The 22,103-nt window shown below is 35.4% G+C and overlaps 1 protein-coding gene across 10 annotated transcripts in view; it reads left to right on the top strand.

The window, feature by feature from the left end:
• LMO3 (LIM domain only 3) overlaps window positions 1-21,807 on the top strand; it is a 58,010-nt gene extending 36,203 nt beyond the window's left edge. For all 10 annotated transcript variants that reach the window (XM_027595676.2, XM_027595674.2, XM_027595671.2 and 7 more), the window contains 2 exons: window positions 8,451-8,576; window positions 18,566-21,807. In XM_027595676.2, the coding sequence (XP_027451477.1) occupies window positions 8,451-8,576; window positions 18,566-18,671 (232 nt within the window). In that variant the 3' untranslated portion in view covers window positions 18,672-21,807. The remainder of the gene's footprint in view (window positions 1-8,450; window positions 8,577-18,565) is intronic.
• Window positions 21,808-22,103: the final 296 nt, after the last annotated feature.

Consider the following 22,103-nt stretch of genomic DNA (forward strand, 5'->3'; position numbering starts at 1 on the left):
TATTTTCCAATAAGATACCTCTCCACTTTCTTGCTCACTTTTATATATAGTGTATACAAACACAAGTGTGAAAATAAAAGATGAAAGAAGGTAATTATAGGCCTCATGAAATCTGTAAAGAGAGCAAAAGACTGTAATGCTGATTTTTAGGAAAATATTATACAGGAAAAACCTGTATAATTGTAAGTAGACAAAGCTTTTTGAAACTTATGATAGGACAGATTATTGCTTTAAAAATTCTTAAAAACCTTTTATTATAAAACTCTACCCAGCACATTCTAATTAGCATTTATTGTACCATGGCTAAAGCCAGTGCATCATTTATTTTGATGTACCAACAACTTCCTCAGTTACATCAAGGGAGGGATAGGCAGTAACTAAATTGCCCATGATATCTGTAAAAATAGTCATAGATATTTATGGCCATATAATTGTAACTGATTTATTCTCTCCTCCATTAAAAACTTACCTGAAAATTAGAGCAGGGATGCTACAGTGACTAGATGAAATATCTACTTCAATTATTTAAAAATGTGTATTTCTAGTTTTAGTTCATCTATGTTATCCCTTATTTCACTGTCTCTTGCTTTTCTCTACATCTTCTTATTCTAGCTTTTTCCATAGCTATATCTAAAAATTTGAAAAACCTTGTCTTTTAATATCCCAACAATAAGTAACAAGTTTGACACATTTCTTTTGTTTTAGCTACGGAAGATTCTTTTGAGGACTAAGATTTTATGATTCTATGAAATGTTGGTACAATTGCCATATTTACCCAGAAGTATTATCCTCATCATATGTCGAAGGAAAAAAAATTCAATTTTACTTCTCTCTGAATCGCTTCTCCCAGTAGGTTGCTGTGCTGATCGTAAGTAGCAGTAACACCTGCACATAAGGCTTTGGAAAATGGGTATGAGGAGAAATTGACAGTGATTTGTTGAAAGTGAAAGTATAGTATTTAAATACTGTTTGTAACTTTTGACTGAGTCGGGTGTGGAGAGAGAGATGATAATTCTAGGTAAATCGATTCTCTGTCAGGTCAGCAAGCTAGAGATTTTTAGCTAGTGCAACGTCTTCTTGCTCCATTTTGATGGGGCAAAACAGGGAAGTATAGTGAGGAAAAGACCAGATGTGGATAAGGAAGGCTAGGTGATTGTGATGGGCTGATACTAAATAATGGTGTCGGCTTCCGTATGTAGACATGGGGTATCTCCTGCCCTTTGTGGCAGAGCTAGGACAGGGACCAGAAAGGGACCAGGAAGGCCAGGCATCAGCTCTTTTTTCTTTACATCTTACCCTGTTGCTGACTGCATGGAGAAGAAAATGGTAAGTTTTGAGAGGAGTTAACACTGAGTAAGCCTAGAACTGGTGGGACATTGACATCTATTTCAGAGTATGCGTGTGCTATAGTGAGTCACACTATTAGCATACATACTTTTAAGTTAGACGAAAATATCTCTGGCCTTTACTTTTTCTATCTGCAGGCATAGAACACTGGAAGAGAGATTTCTAGGATGAGTTTCAATTAGAAATTCTAGGTTTCCATGCGTTTAACTGTGATAAGCCTTGTGTATCCAGGGGTGCAAGGAAAATAGATCAGCATTGTCTAATAGAAATATAATATGACTCACCTATTAATTTTAATTTTTCTAGTAGCCTCATTAAAAGCAAGTTTTCTTTAAGGTGAAATTAATTTTGAAAACATATTTTCTTTAACCAAATGTATTTAAAAGATTATCATTTCCATACATAATCAATATTTTAAAAGTTATTCATGACATATTTTACTTTTCTGTGGCTTTAATTCTGGTGTGTATATTACACTTAGTGCATATTTCCGTACAGACTAACCACATGTTAAGTGGCCTGTAGCCACTAGTGATAAGTATATGGGACAGCATAGCAATAGACAGTGAGTAAAAATAAGTTAGCGTGGCTTATGAGTTGAGTGAAGTTGGGGACAGAACCAGCTCTATGGTGAAATTAAAGGTCCACCTTCAAGGTGTGGACAGTACTGACAGTATTCCTGTTTTGTCTTGTTTTCCTGGACTATCTTGAGATAGTCTAAAGCAACCTATTCTGAATCATGGTCTTCAGATTGGGGTAGATTCTGTGATACATTAGGGCATGGACACCTAACCAGTCATTCATGCATGGGGCTTGACTTCTAGAATGATAGGTTCCTAAAAGTCAAGTATAGTTTTATGGGAAATAAGTCTTCCTAGAATGTTTCCTTGGTCTTTATTTTGCCCAAAATCCCCTCCCCAGAGAGACAGATGACAATGGCTTCCACCAAAATCTGTTTCTTCACCTTTAGCATTTTTTTTATTTTTCTATTAGTCCAAATGTAGTCTTAAGTATAGACCACAAGAATTCCAAAAAACCCAAAAGTTAAATCTTTCCCCTTCCTCTTCAAGGATAACATTTTACCTATAATTTTATTATTCCCACCATGTTGTTGTTTAAATGGGTTGGATTATGAGCTGATATTCAGTTAGTCCAACCTGTGATTGGCAGATACTCAGGAATTAGTCATCTGAGTTGGATTTGAGCACCCAACAGCCAAGGGCTATTCTGTCTATTCAAGGAAGAGAGTTTTGCCTGAGCTTAAGAGAGGGACATATTCTGAGGATATTCTTAAAATATTACTGCACCAAACATGAAGCCTTAGTCATACAGGCCAGAGTCACCTATGTGGGCTGTCTGAGCTTCTCTTCCTACTGCCTATACCCTCAGCCTATCAGACTGCTAGCACATTTGCCATTTTTTAAACATGCCTTAAATAACTCTGATTTTGACCATCTCTAAACTTCTCCTTATCCTCTAACACTGACCCGAGAAATCCTTTTTCAGCTCCTACCAGTTGTCTACCTTCTGAATGCCATCTGTCATTCAAGTCCCCAAGTACCATGCACGTAGTAGGCCTCCACAGTCATTAACAAGGGTTTGTTGAACCTGAGCTTTCGGTCTGTACCATAAGCTATCTCTGGGATTTCAGGTAGCAAGTTGTATATTTTAACATGTACACAACTATATGGCACGGGCCTTGGCAGTTTTTTACTGAAATTGTAGTTAGGCATTAGTAAGTTTGACTTAATTTTCCCACTCACCCTGTAACATCTGCTTACCAGGGAGCTGAGTGTGTGTGTATTCCCTATAGATCTATCTATCTATGTATGTATGCATCTATCTATCTAGAGATCTTATATAGGAGATATGTATTTTTTCTATCTTATATATATAAGATCTTATACAGAGAGAATATACACATGTATATAGAGAGAATATACATATATACTATATAGGTATATATTAATACTTATATTAAACTTCACATTCAGCTAATGGCTTTTATGTGTCTGGCATGATCGGTATTTGTTAATAAAAATACATGCAAAGACTGAAATTAATAACCCAAATTAGAGTTAATTTCATCGAATAAAACTACTTAACTCTGAAAGGAATAATCCCTAAGATTCCTTTAACAGGTGGTGTATCTAGTGCCTTTAAAACATGGTCAACTTTTTTTAGCTTAACTTTTGAAAAATTCAGCTTCATCTATTTGCACAATGTATACTAAAAATATATGCAAAGCCTAACTGTGTAACAATTAGAAGCACGGTTCAAATTAATGTTAAACATTTTTTATATTCTCCTTTGTACATTTACAAATGTTCAATGTTGCCTTTTTTTCCCTCTTTTAACTCCCACAATTTCTTTATCTCTGTGACAGTGGATCACATGCTAAGACCCAACAGGGGAGAAAACAATAGGTTCAACTCTCTTCACCCTTGAAATGGGTGAGCTTTATACATTTAAAACAAAAGAACTGAATGTTTAAAGGGTTTTCATTTTCTATCACTACCATTCCTTAGTTTAAAAAGTGAAATACGAAAGGAGATGAAAAGTATATTTGTAATAGACAAAAAAGGCAATTGCCCTTCTCAATCTGTGAAAATGTTCTATTCCTGCTCACATAACATGTTCAATAAAACTTCACCATCCAGCAGTCAAAAGTTAAAGATCTTTTCCATTGATTACAACCTCATATTCTTAGAAAACTAAACTTTTCTTTCTCTGTTCATCTCTAGTTATTCTGCGTAGAGATGGTTTTTTTTTTTATACACATAGGATGATAACTAAAGTCTTCTCTGCGATATTGAAAAAAATTTACTGTTGAATTCATGTATATTCAAGTTGCTAAATGAGGGTTGCCTGAATACTAGAAAAGAATACTTGATCTTTGCTCAGAATTAAGGTTTACTGCAGTGATATTTATTTATGCATTTTCCCCCCAAATAATAAATTAATTTGAGTCAAATACTATGCTTTCCATGGCTTGGGGGAATTTGATTTAGTGACTTGAGCCACTGACCTGATAAAAAATCTATAGAAACATCTGGGGCTGTGAAATAAAAGACACTAATACAATGAACACTCATTTTCCCCTGGATGCCTGTAGTAAACCATATTCATTATTGCTATGTTAAATGATTATATGTCAAGTTTTTCTCTACCCCCACCTCCAGGAACTTTAGTTATGGATATATACTAACCCATACAGACTTTACCTGATTTATGACTATGTTGCAAAAGCTGTTGAACATTTAGTAAAAGTGCAAAATCTTCTGAGTACCTTTAAAAAATATGTGTGTTGTCTTAGGTCTTGCCTTGCCACCCATACACACACAAAATACTGTTTCTCTGCATGCACACTACAGTGTGGGAAGTGTTACATAGCATACAGATAGGCGGAGTTCTTATCCATAAGTTGGCTGTTTGGTTTTTTTACCTTCATGTCTGTGTTTAGATTGTCAGTGCCAGGTAGCGAAAGTGAAAACAGAGTGGAAAAAGGACAGGAACGTCCTTTGGGATCCCTGCAAATAGTTATATGCATTGATATTGTATAGATGGTAGTTGTCACCTCGTATATCGTAAATCCACTTTTGGTAGTGTGTCAGAAACAAGACAAAGGTCGTATCGCTTAAAGCCTATTATGAGCATAAATGGTAGGGAAAAATCTAGCCCATAAATTGGCAAATTAACCCCTGCCATGCTTTAATAATCTGTAAGATGTTTTAAGCTGAGCAAAATGGATCAATTATGTTTTCCTTACCAAAAATCTATGAGCTGATACTCTCTGATGAATTTAGGTCAGAATTTCAAAATGACTCCTTTTTTAAATAAAGCTTTGTCTGTCTCAGTGTACTATTTGCTAAGTATACTTAGGCCCTCCTCTTCTGTTAGGATGAGATCTTGTAAGCACTGGAAACAAGTGATTACAGAGGTCTCTTGCTTAAACAGAATAGTGGATCAGTATTAACATCCCTATAAATGAGTCTGGGAGTGAGGGGTGGAGAGGAAGGGGTTACAAGAATTTCCAGGATTATGAATAGTCTAAATGAGTTAGATAATTAAGAGACTCTTCTTGAATATATCCTAGACATATCTGAAAAAAAATCTTACAAATGAGGACCATGCATGCCTTATGCTTAGCTGATATATTATATGAAAATTATTTTTGCCCGAGAATCCAAATGTCATGTTTGAAAACCAAAGGATAACATTATAGGCTTGGGAAAAAGCCTGATTTTGTAAAATAGGACTTTGTTTCCTTTTCTCAGAGAATCTTGGGTTCGTCCAACTGCGAAAAAGAACATGAATGTGGCTATAGAATGATCTCTTGATCCTTGGACGAAACTGAGGAAAAAGTCTAACAAATGCATCGTTTTGCAGTAAATTAGATCAGATTTCCGCATCTCCGCACTCAGTCTGTGAGCTGACAGTTCAGTAAAATGTTCCCTTGTAAGGTTCGCCCTCTTAGGAAAAGGGGCAATAATTCATCATTAGGATTTCAGAGTCCAGGTGTAGATGGAAACTGATGGAGCCTCCAGCGAGGCAGGGAAAGTGCGTGGAAGAAGAAAATTTTATCTGAAGCCTAATTCCCTGGTTACAGCAGAGAATAATTAAGATAATATTGCTTCAAGAGTCCTTTAATGATTAAAAATCACATATGCAGAATCCATAAATTGGAGGGCAACAAATTGGAAGGCTGTAACGGCAGAGAAGTGTTTTGTGCACATTGCAGTGGCTAGTACAGTAGAGGCGGCACGCCGGACAGCCAGCCACCAGAGACCAGTACAATTCCAAGGACTTTGTTTAGATGCAACAAATCATTTGTCTGTTATTAACCCAGAGCTTGTAATTATGCAGATTGCCATAGATTTTCCTGGGCCTGGAAGTGAGATTGAGGGTTGTTCGCAGTATAGCAGGCAGCTCAGGGCTGGCCATGCATTACTGAACTTGCCACATTTATCATGTTGACTGATGGCAGCAGAAGCAGGTCTCAGGTCCCAGTGGTTAATGTAGTGGGTAATTAACTGTCATTTGCCTAGTAATAGGCTGATGATCAATGGTTTGTGTGGAAACAAATTCTAATCAGGTAGCTGATAAATGCTCAGCTAGCGAGAGCAATTGAAATTGGGGGAAACTATGTCCAGAATTTCAAAATGGCATTGTGTGGGTATGTTTATGAGGTGTAAGCAAACCGAGTAGTTCTCAACAACCGCGTTCTCACCTACCAGCCACATTTTCTACCCACAAGTGCATCTATATTTGTGGAATCAAGAACTTTTAAAGATTTCCTTATTTCTCAAAAAAACAAACAAAAAAAACCCCACATAAATAAATAAATAATGAAAGGACAGAAGGAACAAATGGCACATGTAAGGGATGTGACTCCTAAATGGATCATATGAAGTGCCCTGAAAAGTAAATGTGAAATGTTAGAAGGGACGGTAAAATTCTGCTTACAAAAGAACAGGATGAAAGCTTTAGCTTGTGGTGGTTTCATTTTTAACGGCACCAGTAGGAGATGTGAGATACTACGTTTTCAGTGAAGTTCTTTTTGGAGAAAAACTATTTTCTAAAATAGGGGCTGTAAACCGGGAACATGAAGGTGATTAGAGTTATACTCCTTATTAGAATGTTTTTAAAATCCTTGCAGGAAAACAGTGCCTAACAATCTTGAATTTAGTCTTCTTGAATATAAAACTTCCTTCCCCTCTTATCAAGGGCACAGATCATACCGGCAAGCTGTTTAAAAAGCATTTACGCTTTCTACCCTCAAGGCGCTTACATTCTTCTAAAGACAATCTAACAAAAACATACGCATGAACATTTATTGCACATTTTGCCAGACCCTGAAAACCATTTTCACAACTCTTTCCAACAATTGTCATTAGCCTGGTAAGAGGAAATGGTCATAAACTTGAAGATGAATATGCATGCCTTAAGCAAAGGCCTACCTGTCTTTGGAGTATTTAGAAAGTATAAGAAGAGAAACTTCAGCACATTTGTGCATAATACTTAAATTCAATAATGAGAAAGACTAAGTTTTTTAAAGTGCACTTTTATAAATAAAATGAGTTTTCTCCATAGCACCTTTGAATTCATTAGTTTAGAATTGCTTTTAATTTGGTCTTTCCCATGAGAGCCATTATATTTTTCTCCTGTCAGCCTGATGCTGGAGAAAAAAGAAACTGGCAGATGTGGTGTTTTTCATCTAGTTTGCTTCCTAGTTAAAAAGTGCATTAACTGCTATGCACGGAATATTATTTATAATAACTCTTCACCACCATTAACAACTTTAAAGAAACTTGGTTTAAATATTGCCAGTGCAAATGGATAAAATATTTCATTTCCTCCCATTATGAAACTATAGAGACACTTTATTTTATACTATTTTTTTTCGGTCATTACAATAACTATTTTCAAGAATCTATCACAAATAGGATTTTTTAAAAATACCTTTTTCCTGGACAGTTCCAGTGGTTCTTTCAATATATTATGTTTCAACTCCTGGTCAAGCGATATGTAGTTTACGGCCTCATTTGCTTTAAAGTGCTACTTGAATAACATAATCATAGCTATAACTATGGTATAGGGCCATAAGGTACACGCGCCTCTAATGTTTTTTTGACTATTTAAATGGCTTGTTCATGAACATTCTTTTAATAATAATGGCAAACCTTGTGGTAACTAGATGTCAGGAAATAGTGAGTCATTCAAATGGGTTTCTTTTCCAGTGAAAATGGCTATTATGTGGCATTAAGATCAAAGTTACGTCACATTTCTATTTACTGCATTTTCTATCAAGTAGATTTGTTTGCTGCGAAGTCACCCCCATTGACTTGTGTGTGTATGGTTATGTAAGCTTCCTGATGTATTTGTCTTTTCCTTTTCTTCTCAAATAAGATGTGATTTTCATCAAGAAAGGTCAACTGAGTATGTATCAGAGAAGAATACTTACGTATCTGCGGAGGATAAAACCTGCTTGTGTACATCATAAGGCATTGTGTATTGATAGCTTTCAGGGTGTCCTGGCACCTTCTCTAGTCATCATCTCAGATCTCCCTGTAAGAGTTTGAAAAAAATGTTTATTGTTCCAGGCTCTTCGGTGTGACGGGAAACTGTGCCGCCTGCAGTAAGCTCATCCCTGCCTTTGAGATGGTGATGCGCGCCAAGGACAACGTTTACCACCTGGACTGCTTTGCATGTCAGCTTTGTAATCAGAGGTAAGCAGATTTCCTTCTGGTGTCTAAAAAATGGCAAACCTCTCTTTGCTCGTTATTTACTTAAAGATGGGAAATATGTATATTACTTAAGGCAATCAGTCTCAGCATTTTTTTTTCTGCAAACATTTGTCTGGTGCCAGAAACAAAGTTCTGAGGGGGAAAGGTCTTAAAACTGCACTTCTACCTGCCCAAAGAGCATCCTAGAACATCCTAGAGCAGGATGCGGTAAGAAATGAGGACACTGCTATCAACTTGAGTTTTCCTCTTCTTCATTCTTTATTGTTTTTCTGTCCTTTTAAAAAGTAGGTTTAAAATATCCCTCAAATTTACTTTAAAACGTTAAAAGTATCTTTAAAATGTTGTCTTTTTAAAAGTAGGCTTAAAATCTTTACTTTTTGTTCTGTGAGCCAACACATTTGCACTGAGGCAAATATACGGGAATTTGTAGGAGGTAGTGTGTCTTCATCTTATTTTTCCTATTTATGGTTGCCCTGATTTCTTATCTTTAATTTTAACCTTGTTTCATATGTACTTTTTAAGTTGCTTTAAGTCTCTTTGGGAATGAGGCCAGATATAGCTAATAATTAAACACTTATCAGCATTGGACAGGCAGCATAGATAAATGGGAAGAGCATTGCACAGGGAATCTAGAAACCTAAATTCTAGGCTGGGCTTTGCCCCTCACAAGATGTATAACCATCCATCAACCATCTTAACTCTCTCGACCTCGGTTTTCTCATTTACAGCAAAGGGGAGCTGGATTAGCCAGTCTCGGAGAACTCTTTCATCTGAAAGTATTATCACTTTATTCTATTTTTCCTTCTTGAAAGTTATAACTTTTATTTCTAGAGGGAACCATACACTACTGATACCTGTTTTATATGCTATAGGCAGAGGATATTAGAATATAAAACTGTGCCTATCATTAAAATACAAGTAAAAAATTAGTACACTTGATGGATGTTAATGAAAATATACTCAATGTGAGTGTGACAACACCTGGACATATTATAGAATCAGGACATATTCGTTGCATCAAGTTCTCAGTTACTGTCATTTGCCCTGCTTTACTATTCAGTGCAGAATCCTTTATATGAGGCCCTGTAAAGAGTAGTAGTGAGAACATGATTTTTACAGGGAGAACTGGATTCAAATTCCAGCCCCATGATATATTAGCTATGAGGTTTCCACCCCCGACAATGGAGACGTTAATACCTATCTTACAGATTTTGAAAATTAAGTGAAATAATTTATATTAAATACCAGGAGCACAGTTGGTTCTAAAAAACTAGCTCTTTTTTTTAAACATTTTATTTATTTATTTATTTGAGAGAGAGAGAATGAGAGAGAGAGAGAGAGAGAGCGCACATGAGAGGGGGAAGGGTCAGAGGGAGAAGCAGACTCCCTGCTGAGCAGGGAGCCTGATGCGGGACTCGAACCTGAGACTCCAGGATCATGACCTGAGCTGAAAGCAGTCGCTTAACCAACTGAGCCACCCAGGTGCCCCTAAAAAATTATCTCTTTTATCTTGATATTTATAATTTACTTTTACCAAATAATATTCCACTAACTTGGTTTTTACACAAGATATATATCTTGAAAAAAAGATATATCTCAATAATATTTCCTGCTAAATGGAGATGAACACAAGTGCCCAGTAGACATTGCAATATCTAATTTATCCAGGAAATAATTCAAGAAGTCATCACGGGGCACCTGGGTGGCTCAGTTGTTTAGAGTCTGCCTTCAGCTCAGGTCATGGTCCCAGGGTCCTGGGATCGAGCCCCACATCGGGCTCCCTGCTCAGCAGGAAGCCTGCTTCTCCCTCTCCCACTCCCCCTGCTTGTGTTCCCTCTCTTGCTATCTCTCTCTCTGTCAAATAAATAAATAAAATCTTAAAAAAAAAAAAAGTCATCTTACAACACCTTGAGTCTTCCCAACAAACTTTTGGAACTAAAGCAGGTTAATTCAGTCTATGGTGACATTTAGCCAAAAATAAGTTGGCAAGTATGCGTGTAAAGATATAGACACATGAACATAAATATCTGTACGTTCATACAGACATTTATATGCATGTGTACATATATGTGTATATATTTTAAAGGCATATTAGTAGTAAATTTAGAATACCTCTGTTTACTTGTCATATTGATCCACTAACAGCATCCACTCACAATACAGTTATCTTTATGCAACAATAACACTCTGAGAAACAAACTGGGGGTCCTAGAGGGGAGGAGGATGGGGGATGGGTTAGCCTGGTGACGGGTATTAAAGAGGGCGGGCACGTGCTGACTGCATGGAGCACTGGGTGTTATGCCCAAACAATGAATCATGGAACACTACATCAAAAACTAATGATGTAATGTATGCTGACTAACATAATAATAAAAAATAAAAAATAAAATGGTAGTATTGGAAAAAAATAACACTTGCTGCTTTTCTACTTATAAAACGTTACATCTCATCGTAGAAATTTTGGAAACTAGAAAGGGATAAAGAATCATATTGACCCATGTCTCACTATTCTAAAAGAAGGCATTTTAATATTTTGGTGTATAGCTAGCCATATGTTTTCTTATGCATGTATGATGAATGATATATAGCATATATTTTATAATATATTTGAGCAGCTTAAAGAAAAAGAAACAGGGAAGAATCCTAATGTTTGATATTTGGACTTCTTCATTTACGATAGTATGCTTCTCAAATTCTTTTAAGATATCTTAAGCCTTCTTGTGTTTCGTTTTATGAATAGAGCTTCATATGTTAAATCAGTCTTCTATCATCAGAGGTATAGGCTATCTCTTCAACTTTTTATATTATCAGTATTATCAACATAATATTGTAAACATGATATTGATAAACAATATTCAAGCCTGTGTCAGGATAAATTCACAGGAGCACAATTAACTGGACAAAATATATAACTGTTTAAAGGCTTATGTTATCTATTGTTAAAATGCTCTCCCGAACAGTTATACCAGTTATTCTCACACCAGATATGTAAAGCTATGTAATCCCTTACATTCACTCTAACATTGGGAATTATTATTTAAAAAGAAATCCTTGTCACCCTGAGGGATGAAAGATGGTGTCCTATTATAATTTTTAATTAGCATTTATTTGATTTCTAGTGGCCCTTTGATATTTCTTCTTTTAGGGAACACCCTGTTTATGCCCTTTGTCCATTTTTCCATTAAGGCAGGCTCCCCTATTTTATCCATGTTCTACACAGAAAATTAAAACATCACTCAAGTGCTAAACCCAGCCTAAATTCTATTATGATGCAAAGTAATTGTAGGTTGTTAATGCTATTTACAAATCGTATATCAATTTTATTTCACCGTTGAAATAAAAAGTTGCATTCACAATTAAGTCTATCTCCTCAGTAGAACTCAGTCAAGTAAGACAAACACTCCTAAATTTTAACTCTAAAACTGTTCACATTCTTATTGCTGCAAAATACTATTCTAGTATCATTATTAAAGTACCTAATATATTTCTGTGTTCGCTTCATTTATTACATGCCATAATGGGACTGCATATCTTTAGTGCTGGTTATGCGCAATTAGCACTTAGTTATTGTCTTGTCACTTCAGCCCCAAGACAAACTTCTTTAATGCAAGAAGTCAGCTAATCTTCATCAGTCAAGCAAAGCAGACAAATTTTGTTACTCTGAATACAGAAGGTTTTCAACATAGGAGATTTTCTTTGTACTTTGACATTTGCTGGGGAAATCCTCTCCAATAAAGCCATATGCCGCACAAGCCTATACTTTCAGTAGCCAAATCATTATTATAGTTCTGCACCTTTTCAAGTGAAACACAAAGCAAATAGGTAATTTACAGGCACGTTCCCTTAAGCAAACTTTATTGACGTCTGAGATTGTGGTATTATAAATGCTTATGAATTTTATTTAGCAGTCATTTCATCTTAACTTTTAAATCAAAAGATCATTAAGATCAAAAGCATTTCTGAATGTTTCAAAAATGCTAGTAAAAATAACTTTTCTTTCGGGATTGGTTGTTTCTTGTACATACCCTCTCCACTCTTTTTAGAGGGGTATGGCTAAAGATGTGAATCCTGAATTGAACATCTGAGGTTTGTTTGTTTTTTTCTCTATTAACAGAAGCAGAGGAATGTTATTTTGAGCATCTTAGATGATAACTCGAATCTCACTCAAAATTGAAGAATTCTGTGTAATCAGTTAATTTCTTAAAGGTGACTAAGCCCCTCCTCCTTAGACAATTCTAAACGAAACGATGGTTTTATAAGAAAAGGAGAGAACATGTTTGTAATGAAATTGCCTCAAATATGTAGAATTGTGTAACACTAAAGAATAAAAGCACTGTGCTAGGCTCTGGAAAGAGAGGTGAATACAAACTAGTTTCTCTCTTAGAGATGTTCAGAGCTATGGGAGAGACAGGACATCAGAGACTCACAGAAGAGTGTAATTGATGCTAAACAGAAGGAAGAGAGGTCTGTCCTTCTTGAAGTCTTAGAGAAGCATCAAAGGGTGGATGGGCCAGGTTTTAAAACAGAACTCCCTAGGACTGGTCGGAATGTAGGAATTGTGTCTGGTGGGGGTTGGGGAAGACAGGAAGCCAGGGAGCCAAGGGTTTTCCAGACAGATGGAGCATCATGCAAGGCATGGAAGTGTGAAAGCATTTAATGTGCGCAGGAAATGAAAAGTAGCTCAGAATACTCAGAGATTAGAGAGGGAGTTTGGTTAGGGATATGGAGAAGGAGGGAATGGTGTGGGAATCAGGAGGAGGTAAAATTGTAAAGGTAGGAAGTCAGTGAATGAAAGTCAAAATGAACACAAATTTAAATTATCTATCTAAAATACCTTTGTTACTTAAAGCTATTCGGTGCCAGAATAAATCTGTCTTAACCAGTATTTACTGACCACCCACCTCAAGTGGTAGTATAATTTATGGTGGTATTTCAAAGGGTTCAAAAGAAATATAACTCATGGGCACTTTCCTCAGCACCGCAGTCTAGATTGTGAAACTTGTTACCCATTCATGAGAAAACCTGAAATGCCAAACTAAATGATATGCCAATAAATAAGTGCTTTGGGAAAGATCAGAATGAGTTGGCATGGTCAGGGAATATTGATGGAAGGAATGGAAACTAAAGAATTTCCATTTCAGATGGAAAAAAGGGAGAAATAGTCCTGGTTAAGGAATGGCTTAAGCAAAGGTGAAAAGATTATCATTAACAAATAATAATGACAGCAGAATTCTTACATAGTGCTGATAATATACCAGACACTGTTCTGTTTTACATGTGCTCATTTAATACTCAATAAAATGAGATACTATTACTATCCTCATTTTACAAGTGAAGTAACTGAAGTACAGAAAATTTAAGTAACTTGCCCCAGAAAACAATGATAGAAAATGGTAGACTCAAAATATGAACCCAGACAGTCTGGCTTTAGTCTCTAGACTCAGAGCTGATATGAGGGCCCTGGACTCTTTCAAGAGGGGTGTTTTATTTTCTGACTGAGTGGATATAAATGAGAATATAGATATGGTGAAGTTAAAGCAAGGTGGACTTTGAATAATTTATAGCAGGATTCGGGATGTGGGTAGTGTAAGTTGGTGCAGAAAAGGAATGAATCAGGAATGAAGTATGTAATGACAACTGGACAGTCTTTGGGAGGAGAGAGTAAATTCGTTCACAGTGTATAGTGGTGGGACGATGGGTATATAATCAGTACCTCTTATTGAGAACAAAGTGCAGCATCAAAATCTCCATCTTTAGTAGCTGAGGATGCTACATAGAAAATAGAGATGTTTGAAATATGGACTGGATCCCCCCCACCCTTTTTAAAGTATTGTGGAGTTGGGAACTAATTATAAATGATAGCTGCTGACCTCAGGGAAATAAGGTGACTAAGTTAACATTTCCATTCTTAGAAAGGATGTGAAAAGGGGTTTACAAATGGAGGCTTTGCAGAGGCTGTTGGTAACTTGCTTAAAACTACTCTAAGCCCCATATTTTATAAGGGTGATTTATTAATTATATTTATTTTCTGTATTTCTCAAGACTCTAAGAATGTATGAGTTCAATTAGAATCACTCCAAAATATTTGGAAATTAAATCTATTATTATTAACTCCAAAACAAGATTAAATGACTGAGTGATCTGATTGGGCATCTTTTTGTTCCTTAACATGCTTTTTTTTTAATGAAGGCAAAATTAATTGAACTTGACTACCCCACAAGCAATTAGGATTAGATTACAAGGAAGATTATCAGCTTATTTTCAGGAATTTTAGCCTGACCTATTAATAGACTTACAGTATCCTCTGGCCATCACTGCTTCTATAATATTTTTTCTGCCAGTGCTAAATTTCATAAGGAGCTCATAACATTGGAAATTAGCCTTTCTCACAAGATCAGTTATAGATTATTTTGTTAAGCATCTAACATCTGCATTGCTGTTTCTCTAATTTCTTCATGTTTATATATAGAACATCTTAAAGGAGTGTACCCATCCAGGGGCACCTGGATGGCTCAGTCAGTTAAGCTTCCAACTCTTGGTTTCGGTTCAGGTCCTGACCTTAGGGTCATGAGATGGAGCCCTGCTTTGGGCTCCGTGCTCAGTGCCGAGTCAGCTTGGGTTTCTCTCTCCCTCTCCCTCTGCCCCTCCCCCTGCATTCTCTCTTTCTCTCTCTCTCCTCTCTTTCAAATAAATTAATAAATATTTTAAAAAGGAGTGTACCAATCCTAATCGCAAAGCAGTTATAATCTACTTTAACCATAGCTTTCAAAACTGTTTTAAGTTATATGCATAAGTGTGACATTTCTCACCCATGTTCTGTTTTGTCTTGACTTTTCAGTATAAATTGAAATGTACATAAAATGTACTTTGTCCAGTTGACAACATTAGCAACAAAATATTTTAGGTAGGACTGTTTTAAATGAGTCCCATTTATATTACCAACGTCTCATTGAATGGTAGGTAGACTTTTTTTAAAGTTATGCAAAGGAATATTATTAGCAATACAAAAAAACCTGTATTAACTTCATAGCCTTATGCTTTTCTTCTTCCACGCAAAGCACGGGTCTTGAGCCCAAAGAGACCAGAGTCCCCTTCCTTTCTCTATCATACACATTCTAGTTAGGGAACATTGGCAGGTTTTTTTTGTTTTTTTTTTTAATTCTGGGAGGAAGCCTTAGGTTTTCATCTGAAAAAGGCCATAATAATATTTACTTTCTCAGTTGAACATAAGGAATAAAAGTAATCATGTATATGCATGCTTAGCATTAGCACATGGTAAGTGTTTTATAAAAGGTGGCTATTTTAATTATCTACACTCCAATTATTAAAGTAAGGCTTTACGTACTTCATTTCTACTCTTCACCATACACTTTAAAAAGTCACTTATACTGGGGCGCCTGGGTGACTCAGTTGGCTAAGCGTCTGCCTTCGGCTCACGTCATGATCCCAGGGTCCTGGGATGGAGCCCCACATTGGGCTTCCTGCTCAGTGGGGAGTCTGCTTCTCCCTTTCCCTCTGCTTGCTCTCCCTGCTTGTGCTCTCTTGCTCATGCTCTCTCTCTCAAACACATAAATAAAATCTTTAAAAATAAATAAGTAAACAAATAAATAAAAAGTCACTTATATTAGAGATAAGAAAAAATGAAGTTTCATCTTCAGTATCATAAGTGGAAGGTTCGGATTTGAACTCTATTTGTTGCAATATACCCCTCTGCCTCTCATGTATTTCCTACAATTCAGTGATGCAGCTGCTTTATCTTACCCACACAGAGCTGACTCAGAGAGAGTAGGAAATGAACCCTATAATTTGCACTGGGTAGCATCAGGGCTCAGGACTAGATCCCCAGGCTCTTGGTTCAAAGTTTTTCTCATGATAATTACCCTGAATTTATTAATCTACAAACAAAAATTATCTAAATTTCAAGGCTTCTGAAGGTAAGAATGACATAACTTCACATGACAAAAAAAATGGTTTTATTTGGGGTGCCTGGCTGGCTCAGTCAGTAGAGCCTGTGACTATTTCTGGGTCGTGAGTTCAAGCCCCAGGTAGAGCATATTTAAAAATAAAATTTTGTTTTTGATAGTGAATAGAATTTGGGGGCTTGTTAGAAAATTGAAGCAAAATTTTAGTCAATGTGGAGTTGAAAGAATATTTCCAATTCGGCTGGTTTTTAGGAAAAAAAAGAATTCAGTAATATTAGCTAGAACACGAGTTTTTGTTGAATTTATTTATTTTATGTGCTACTTTATCATTAGCTTATTAGCTCAAATTAATTTCAACAGTAATATAAATTGAAAGTTTTGAACAGTAATCAGATATATCCTACATGTTATTTTATGTAATCTCATATAAAAGATAAGTATCTAATTTGGCTACTTAGGTCTGTCCAACAGAAGAAATATTTCCTTTTATTCAACATGTCTTAATGATCAGGATAATCTACAAGACCTCGTTTACTCACACACCACTTTTTAAGCACAATATTTAAAGTTTATAGTTTGCAACTAATAAAAAAAGATATACTCAAGGTTCAAACTTGAATGTTCATTCTATCCAATAGCCTTGACCGCAAACTCCAGGATTTCAAGATCAGCGCTTAGTCTGTACTTTCAATCAACATCATCAGCAGGCAGTAATCCTGGGGAAAAAAAGTAAATTCCACAAATAAACAGACCAATCTTCCTTTAAGAGGAAAGCTAATTCTTTTCAATCTACTTTTTTTTATTACACTATTTTCCCCTCTATCTACTTAGCTAGAATAAGGATAAATTTCCAAAGCTACCCAGTTGGAAAATAAATAGGTTCACTGTTTGTCTAGCATTCCAATCTTTGCAAATGTAAATCAGTCCAACTGCTCCTCATTTAAACCTTCAACTTCACAAAACATTAAAGGGTTGCTTTCACTACACAATTTAATCTATCCACTAAGATTTCTGCTTGAACATCATTCGAAATTGACTATCTGATAAAGAGAGACCACTATCAAAGGTCAGTGAGGTCAACTTGTATAATTACAAGTAGTTTTACTGGGTCAACTCTACTAGACACTGCTGTTTGAAGGTTAAATTGTTACAATTAAAAATATATACAGATCTCCCCAGAGTTACTTTATTGTTAAATGTACTGGAAACAGCACAAGCATTTATTTCTGACCTTAATTGTGTCCAAAGTGTCACCGCTGGGAAATTATACAAAAAGAGCACTTATTAAAAACATTACAATCTTGCACATTAAACGGTGCTTTATAGAATAAAATATATAATTAGCTACTGGAAACTAGTTTATTTATCACATCAAAATTAAGAAGTTCATTCAGGTTACTCCCTTTGGTTTAATTGGGAGTGTGCTAAGAAATGACATTTAATATTTTATAGTTGGTGAACTTGCCACAAACAAAGGAATATGGCCCAGCTTCAGAGTCTGATGCTAAAACAACTTTTCCTTCAGAACAATCACTTCCAGATTACTAGAATTTAATCACATTTTAATAACAGAGTAAAAGGAAGCTTTAAATGGGAAGCTTTAAAATGGGCCACTTTCTAATTGTTGGATACAGATTAATGCCTTTTACTTTTTTTTAATAAAGTGAATAAATGGCCAATTGGTGAAATCTTCCATAATCACTGCAGTGAAATACTATTATCATTCTTTCTTTTATTTTAATGACTGTAAATATAGATCAGTTATTTTTTTCTTTCCAAAGTGGTGATAAAAATCACCTCTGCTGCCCAAGGTGTTTTCCTCGATTTTCCTAGGCTTTTTATATATAAATGTAGGATTTCAAATTTTGTGTGCAGTGTTTCATTAAATGACCTACATGGTTTAATTTTGACAATAAAGGCAACTATCTAAACCAAGCTCTCAAATTCAGGGAATTACTGTGTGACATTATTACAAGGAAAAGAAATCTTCAAATCTATAGATCGGAGTGAAATGATCTTAACACATTTTATTTTTTAAAATATTTTCAGATTTTGCGTTGGAGACAAATTTTTCCTAAAGAATAACATGATCCTTTGCCAGACGGACTACGAAGAAGGTTTAATGAAAGAAGGTTATGCACCCCAGGTTCGCTGATCTATCAACATCACCCCATTAAGAATACAAAGCACTACATTCTTTTATCTTTTTTGCTCCACATGTATATAAGAATTGACACAGGAACCTACTGAATAGCGTAGATATAGGAAAGCAGGATGGTTATATGGAATAAAAGGCGGACTGCATCTGTATGTAGTGAAATTGCCCCAGTTCAGAGTTGAATGTTTATTATTAAAGAAAAAAGTAATGTACATATTGCTGGATTTTTTTGCTTGCTATTCGTTTTTGTGTCACTTGGCATGAGATGTTTATTTTCGACTATTGTATATAATGTATTGTAATATTTGAAGCACAAATGTAATACAGTTTTATTGTGTTACCATTTGTGTTCTGTTTGCTTTGTATTGTTGCATTTAGTACAATCAGTGTTTAAACTTACTGTATATTTATGCTTTCTGTATCTACCAGCTATTTTAAATGAGCTGTAACTTTCTAGTAAAGAATTGAAGAGCAAATCTCCCTAATGATACACATATAGATAAAGCAAGTCTATCAACATTAAAATACTAAAAAAAAAAAAAGAAGAAGAAGAAGAAATGAAGACACACACAAAGCATTTTAGCAACATCCACTATTATCGCCACTATGATTTAGAGTCTATCAGTGTTCTCATTATAACCCCCGATTTTCAGGGGGTTAAAGATCAGCTTTAAAAATGCATAAAAATTTCATCTTAAAGCACTTTCATTTTATACCAACGTGAAAAGTGCCATTTTTAGAATAACTTTAAAGCTTAGCAATTATCCTTTTAATACCCTTTTTGTGTGTGTGTGTGTGCTCTTTACCTACACAATGGCTTTGTTTTGTTTTGTTTTGTTTTTCAGCCACTTACCCCTTATGTAAACTAGTGCCTTTGGGTATCATGTAAATTTTTCCAAAGGGTTACTTTAGACAAGTGTTACCACAATTATGAGATAATTTTAAAATGATAAATTTCTTGTACAAATTTTGCCCAGATTTCTCCCTAAGAGCTAAGGGTTTAATAACTTGATGGCTTGACAAATTTCTGGCACTGAAAGGATTTGAGTGCAAATCTACTGAAACCATGATAATGCATACTGAAACTATGATGATATTTGAGTGGTGAGCTTACTTTTTTGATCAGAGCAACATAGTGCTCGCAGAATCTTCTAGAAGAAGAGAAACAAAGGGATTGTCAAAGAGCTGAGAACTGGTGATTATATATTTTTCTGTATTTACCTGACACTTATTTTAATGTTCAAAAAGTGAAGACTAAAAGTTTGACATGTCTTACTCTTACTGCTTTCTTTAAGTAGTTACCCGCTCAGAATATATATATCACGCTTAAGCCTGAAATCTGTCATTCCATGTTTTAAAGGTGAAAAATTATTCCTTTACCAACATGATAGATGATAAAGAAGAAAGCTTTCTAGAAACAAATTATGGAGACCGATTATTTCAATTAAAATTAAGGAAATAAAAATAAGACTATGATCCCTTCTTCTGGGTTGCTCACACTTTGCTTCTTCGCTTCTGCTCCCTGTAATAGAACTACTTTTCAACAAATCTAATCCGACACAGGCACAATGAAGCATATTTTTGCTAGAGCAAATTTAGTGCTGTGGGTTTTCTTTTCTTTTCTTTTTTGATCACTTGTATAGGAAACAATTATTTCCCGGTGTTATTTGCATACATATTTTGTCCTGCCAATAGATGCATTGCAGATGAAAATTAAATGTGATACCTTAATTCTTGGTTTGGGGCCAAAATATTAAACTGAAAATAATGCTGGTGTGGATTTTTGTTTTAAAACAAAGCTTTATTATGAACATGCATGTGAATCTGGATATTGCCTTTCATTTTTCAGAAATAGTTCTGTGAAAAGTGAATGATATGTATTTTTACAAATACTTCATGGTTAAGAGTGTTCAAGTCACATGTCCCCCAGATTTGAGATATACTGAAAAAAAAAGAATTTCAAAAATAGCTATTTGGGGCCCACAAAGTAACCATTATTTTAGCCTTCGAGCCTTACATTTTTTTCATGATAATACTTGCATAGCCAAAACCAAAACCCAAACCGAACAAAAGGTGGTGGGGGGCAGGGGGATCCATGAAAAGTGGTTTTTCTCAACCAGCCCTGTGAGCCCCCATTAAGAGGTGTCTGAAATTCATGTGGATGTCAAATTGTAATTGCCAGTATCTTTTTCAAATGATCATTTTTAGATTTAAATGGTTTTGCATATGTTTATCAATATGTCAAAATACTTGTAAATTGGGAACAAACTTCTCTTAGCTCCTGGAAGCTGTTCAATTATCCTTGCACCCAAAGACCAAACAAGTTTTTATTGCCTTTTCTTTTCCCAAATCCTTCGGGAATTAATTCTTATGCTTTTTTACTACAAGCAAAATTACTCACCTGGATTAAAGATTAAGGCCTTAATCTCTTTAAATTATCTCTAATCTCCATGAAATTGTGAAACCAGACAGAAATGGGTCATTTTATAGCTAATTTACCATAAGTAGTAGCATTTTTGACCTGAAGTACTAACCTAATTGTCTTGACTACGCAAAGTCCCTGAATTGTCGTCACCTTTCCTCTTTGTGTTGTGTAGCCCTGACGTCACTTAGCTTGTTGCCCGATGCCTCCAGTAGGACACCTCCAAAAGAGCTTTGATTTCTCAAGCAGTTTGAAAGCTCCCTTCCTAACATGCATCTCAGAGAGGCTGCCTATGATGAAGGACCAGGCACCTCCACTCCACCAGAGTGCTGGCTGAGTTTAAAAGCTGCCCTGTGTTTGTAATTTCACTTTCATCTTGCTTAATAAATATCTGCTGGATTCTTTCATTCATTTTTTTATATCTGGATTTATGTTTTTAATAAAAGGGGTATTATACTCTTTGATTGCACTTAATTGGCAAAATCTAAGACAATATCTAGAAAGCGTACATTGTGTCCGCTTGAAAAAAAAGAATAAAGTGTGTAAGGACACTTACTTTCAAAAGGTAAATCATAACAAGCCTAGACAAAGTACCTCAAATGCTTTCTCCAAAAGTTATATTTAAGATCTCAGAGCAAGGTAGTTTATTGTTATTTACTTTTGTGGGGAAAATAAAACTGTCAAAAATGAAGGTAGCAAATTGCTGGGTGTAATTTTGTAGATTTACACAAATTTCCAGAGATCTTCCTGAAAGGAACTGTGTTGCTGTCGTCAGACTCAATTTCAAATTTCCTATTTTCCGTATAATGAATTAAAACAAAACAAAACACCTTAACTAAATCCTACATTTTCAGGGAAGAGATGTTGTGCCTACGATGAAACAGGGTGCTGAAAATTATATCTGTGGTAAAACATACTGTGCACAAGTGGTTTCCTTTTAACTATCACTTAAAGCAAGCTCATCTCACCAAAGACACTTAAACAATTTCATAGAAATGATATAGGCC

This window comes from Zalophus californianus, chromosome 9 (genome assembly GCF_009762305.2).
Source record: "Zalophus californianus isolate mZalCal1 chromosome 9, mZalCal1.pri.v2, whole genome shotgun sequence".
Classification (NCBI taxonomy): domain Eukaryota; kingdom Metazoa; phylum Chordata; class Mammalia; order Carnivora; family Otariidae; genus Zalophus; species Zalophus californianus.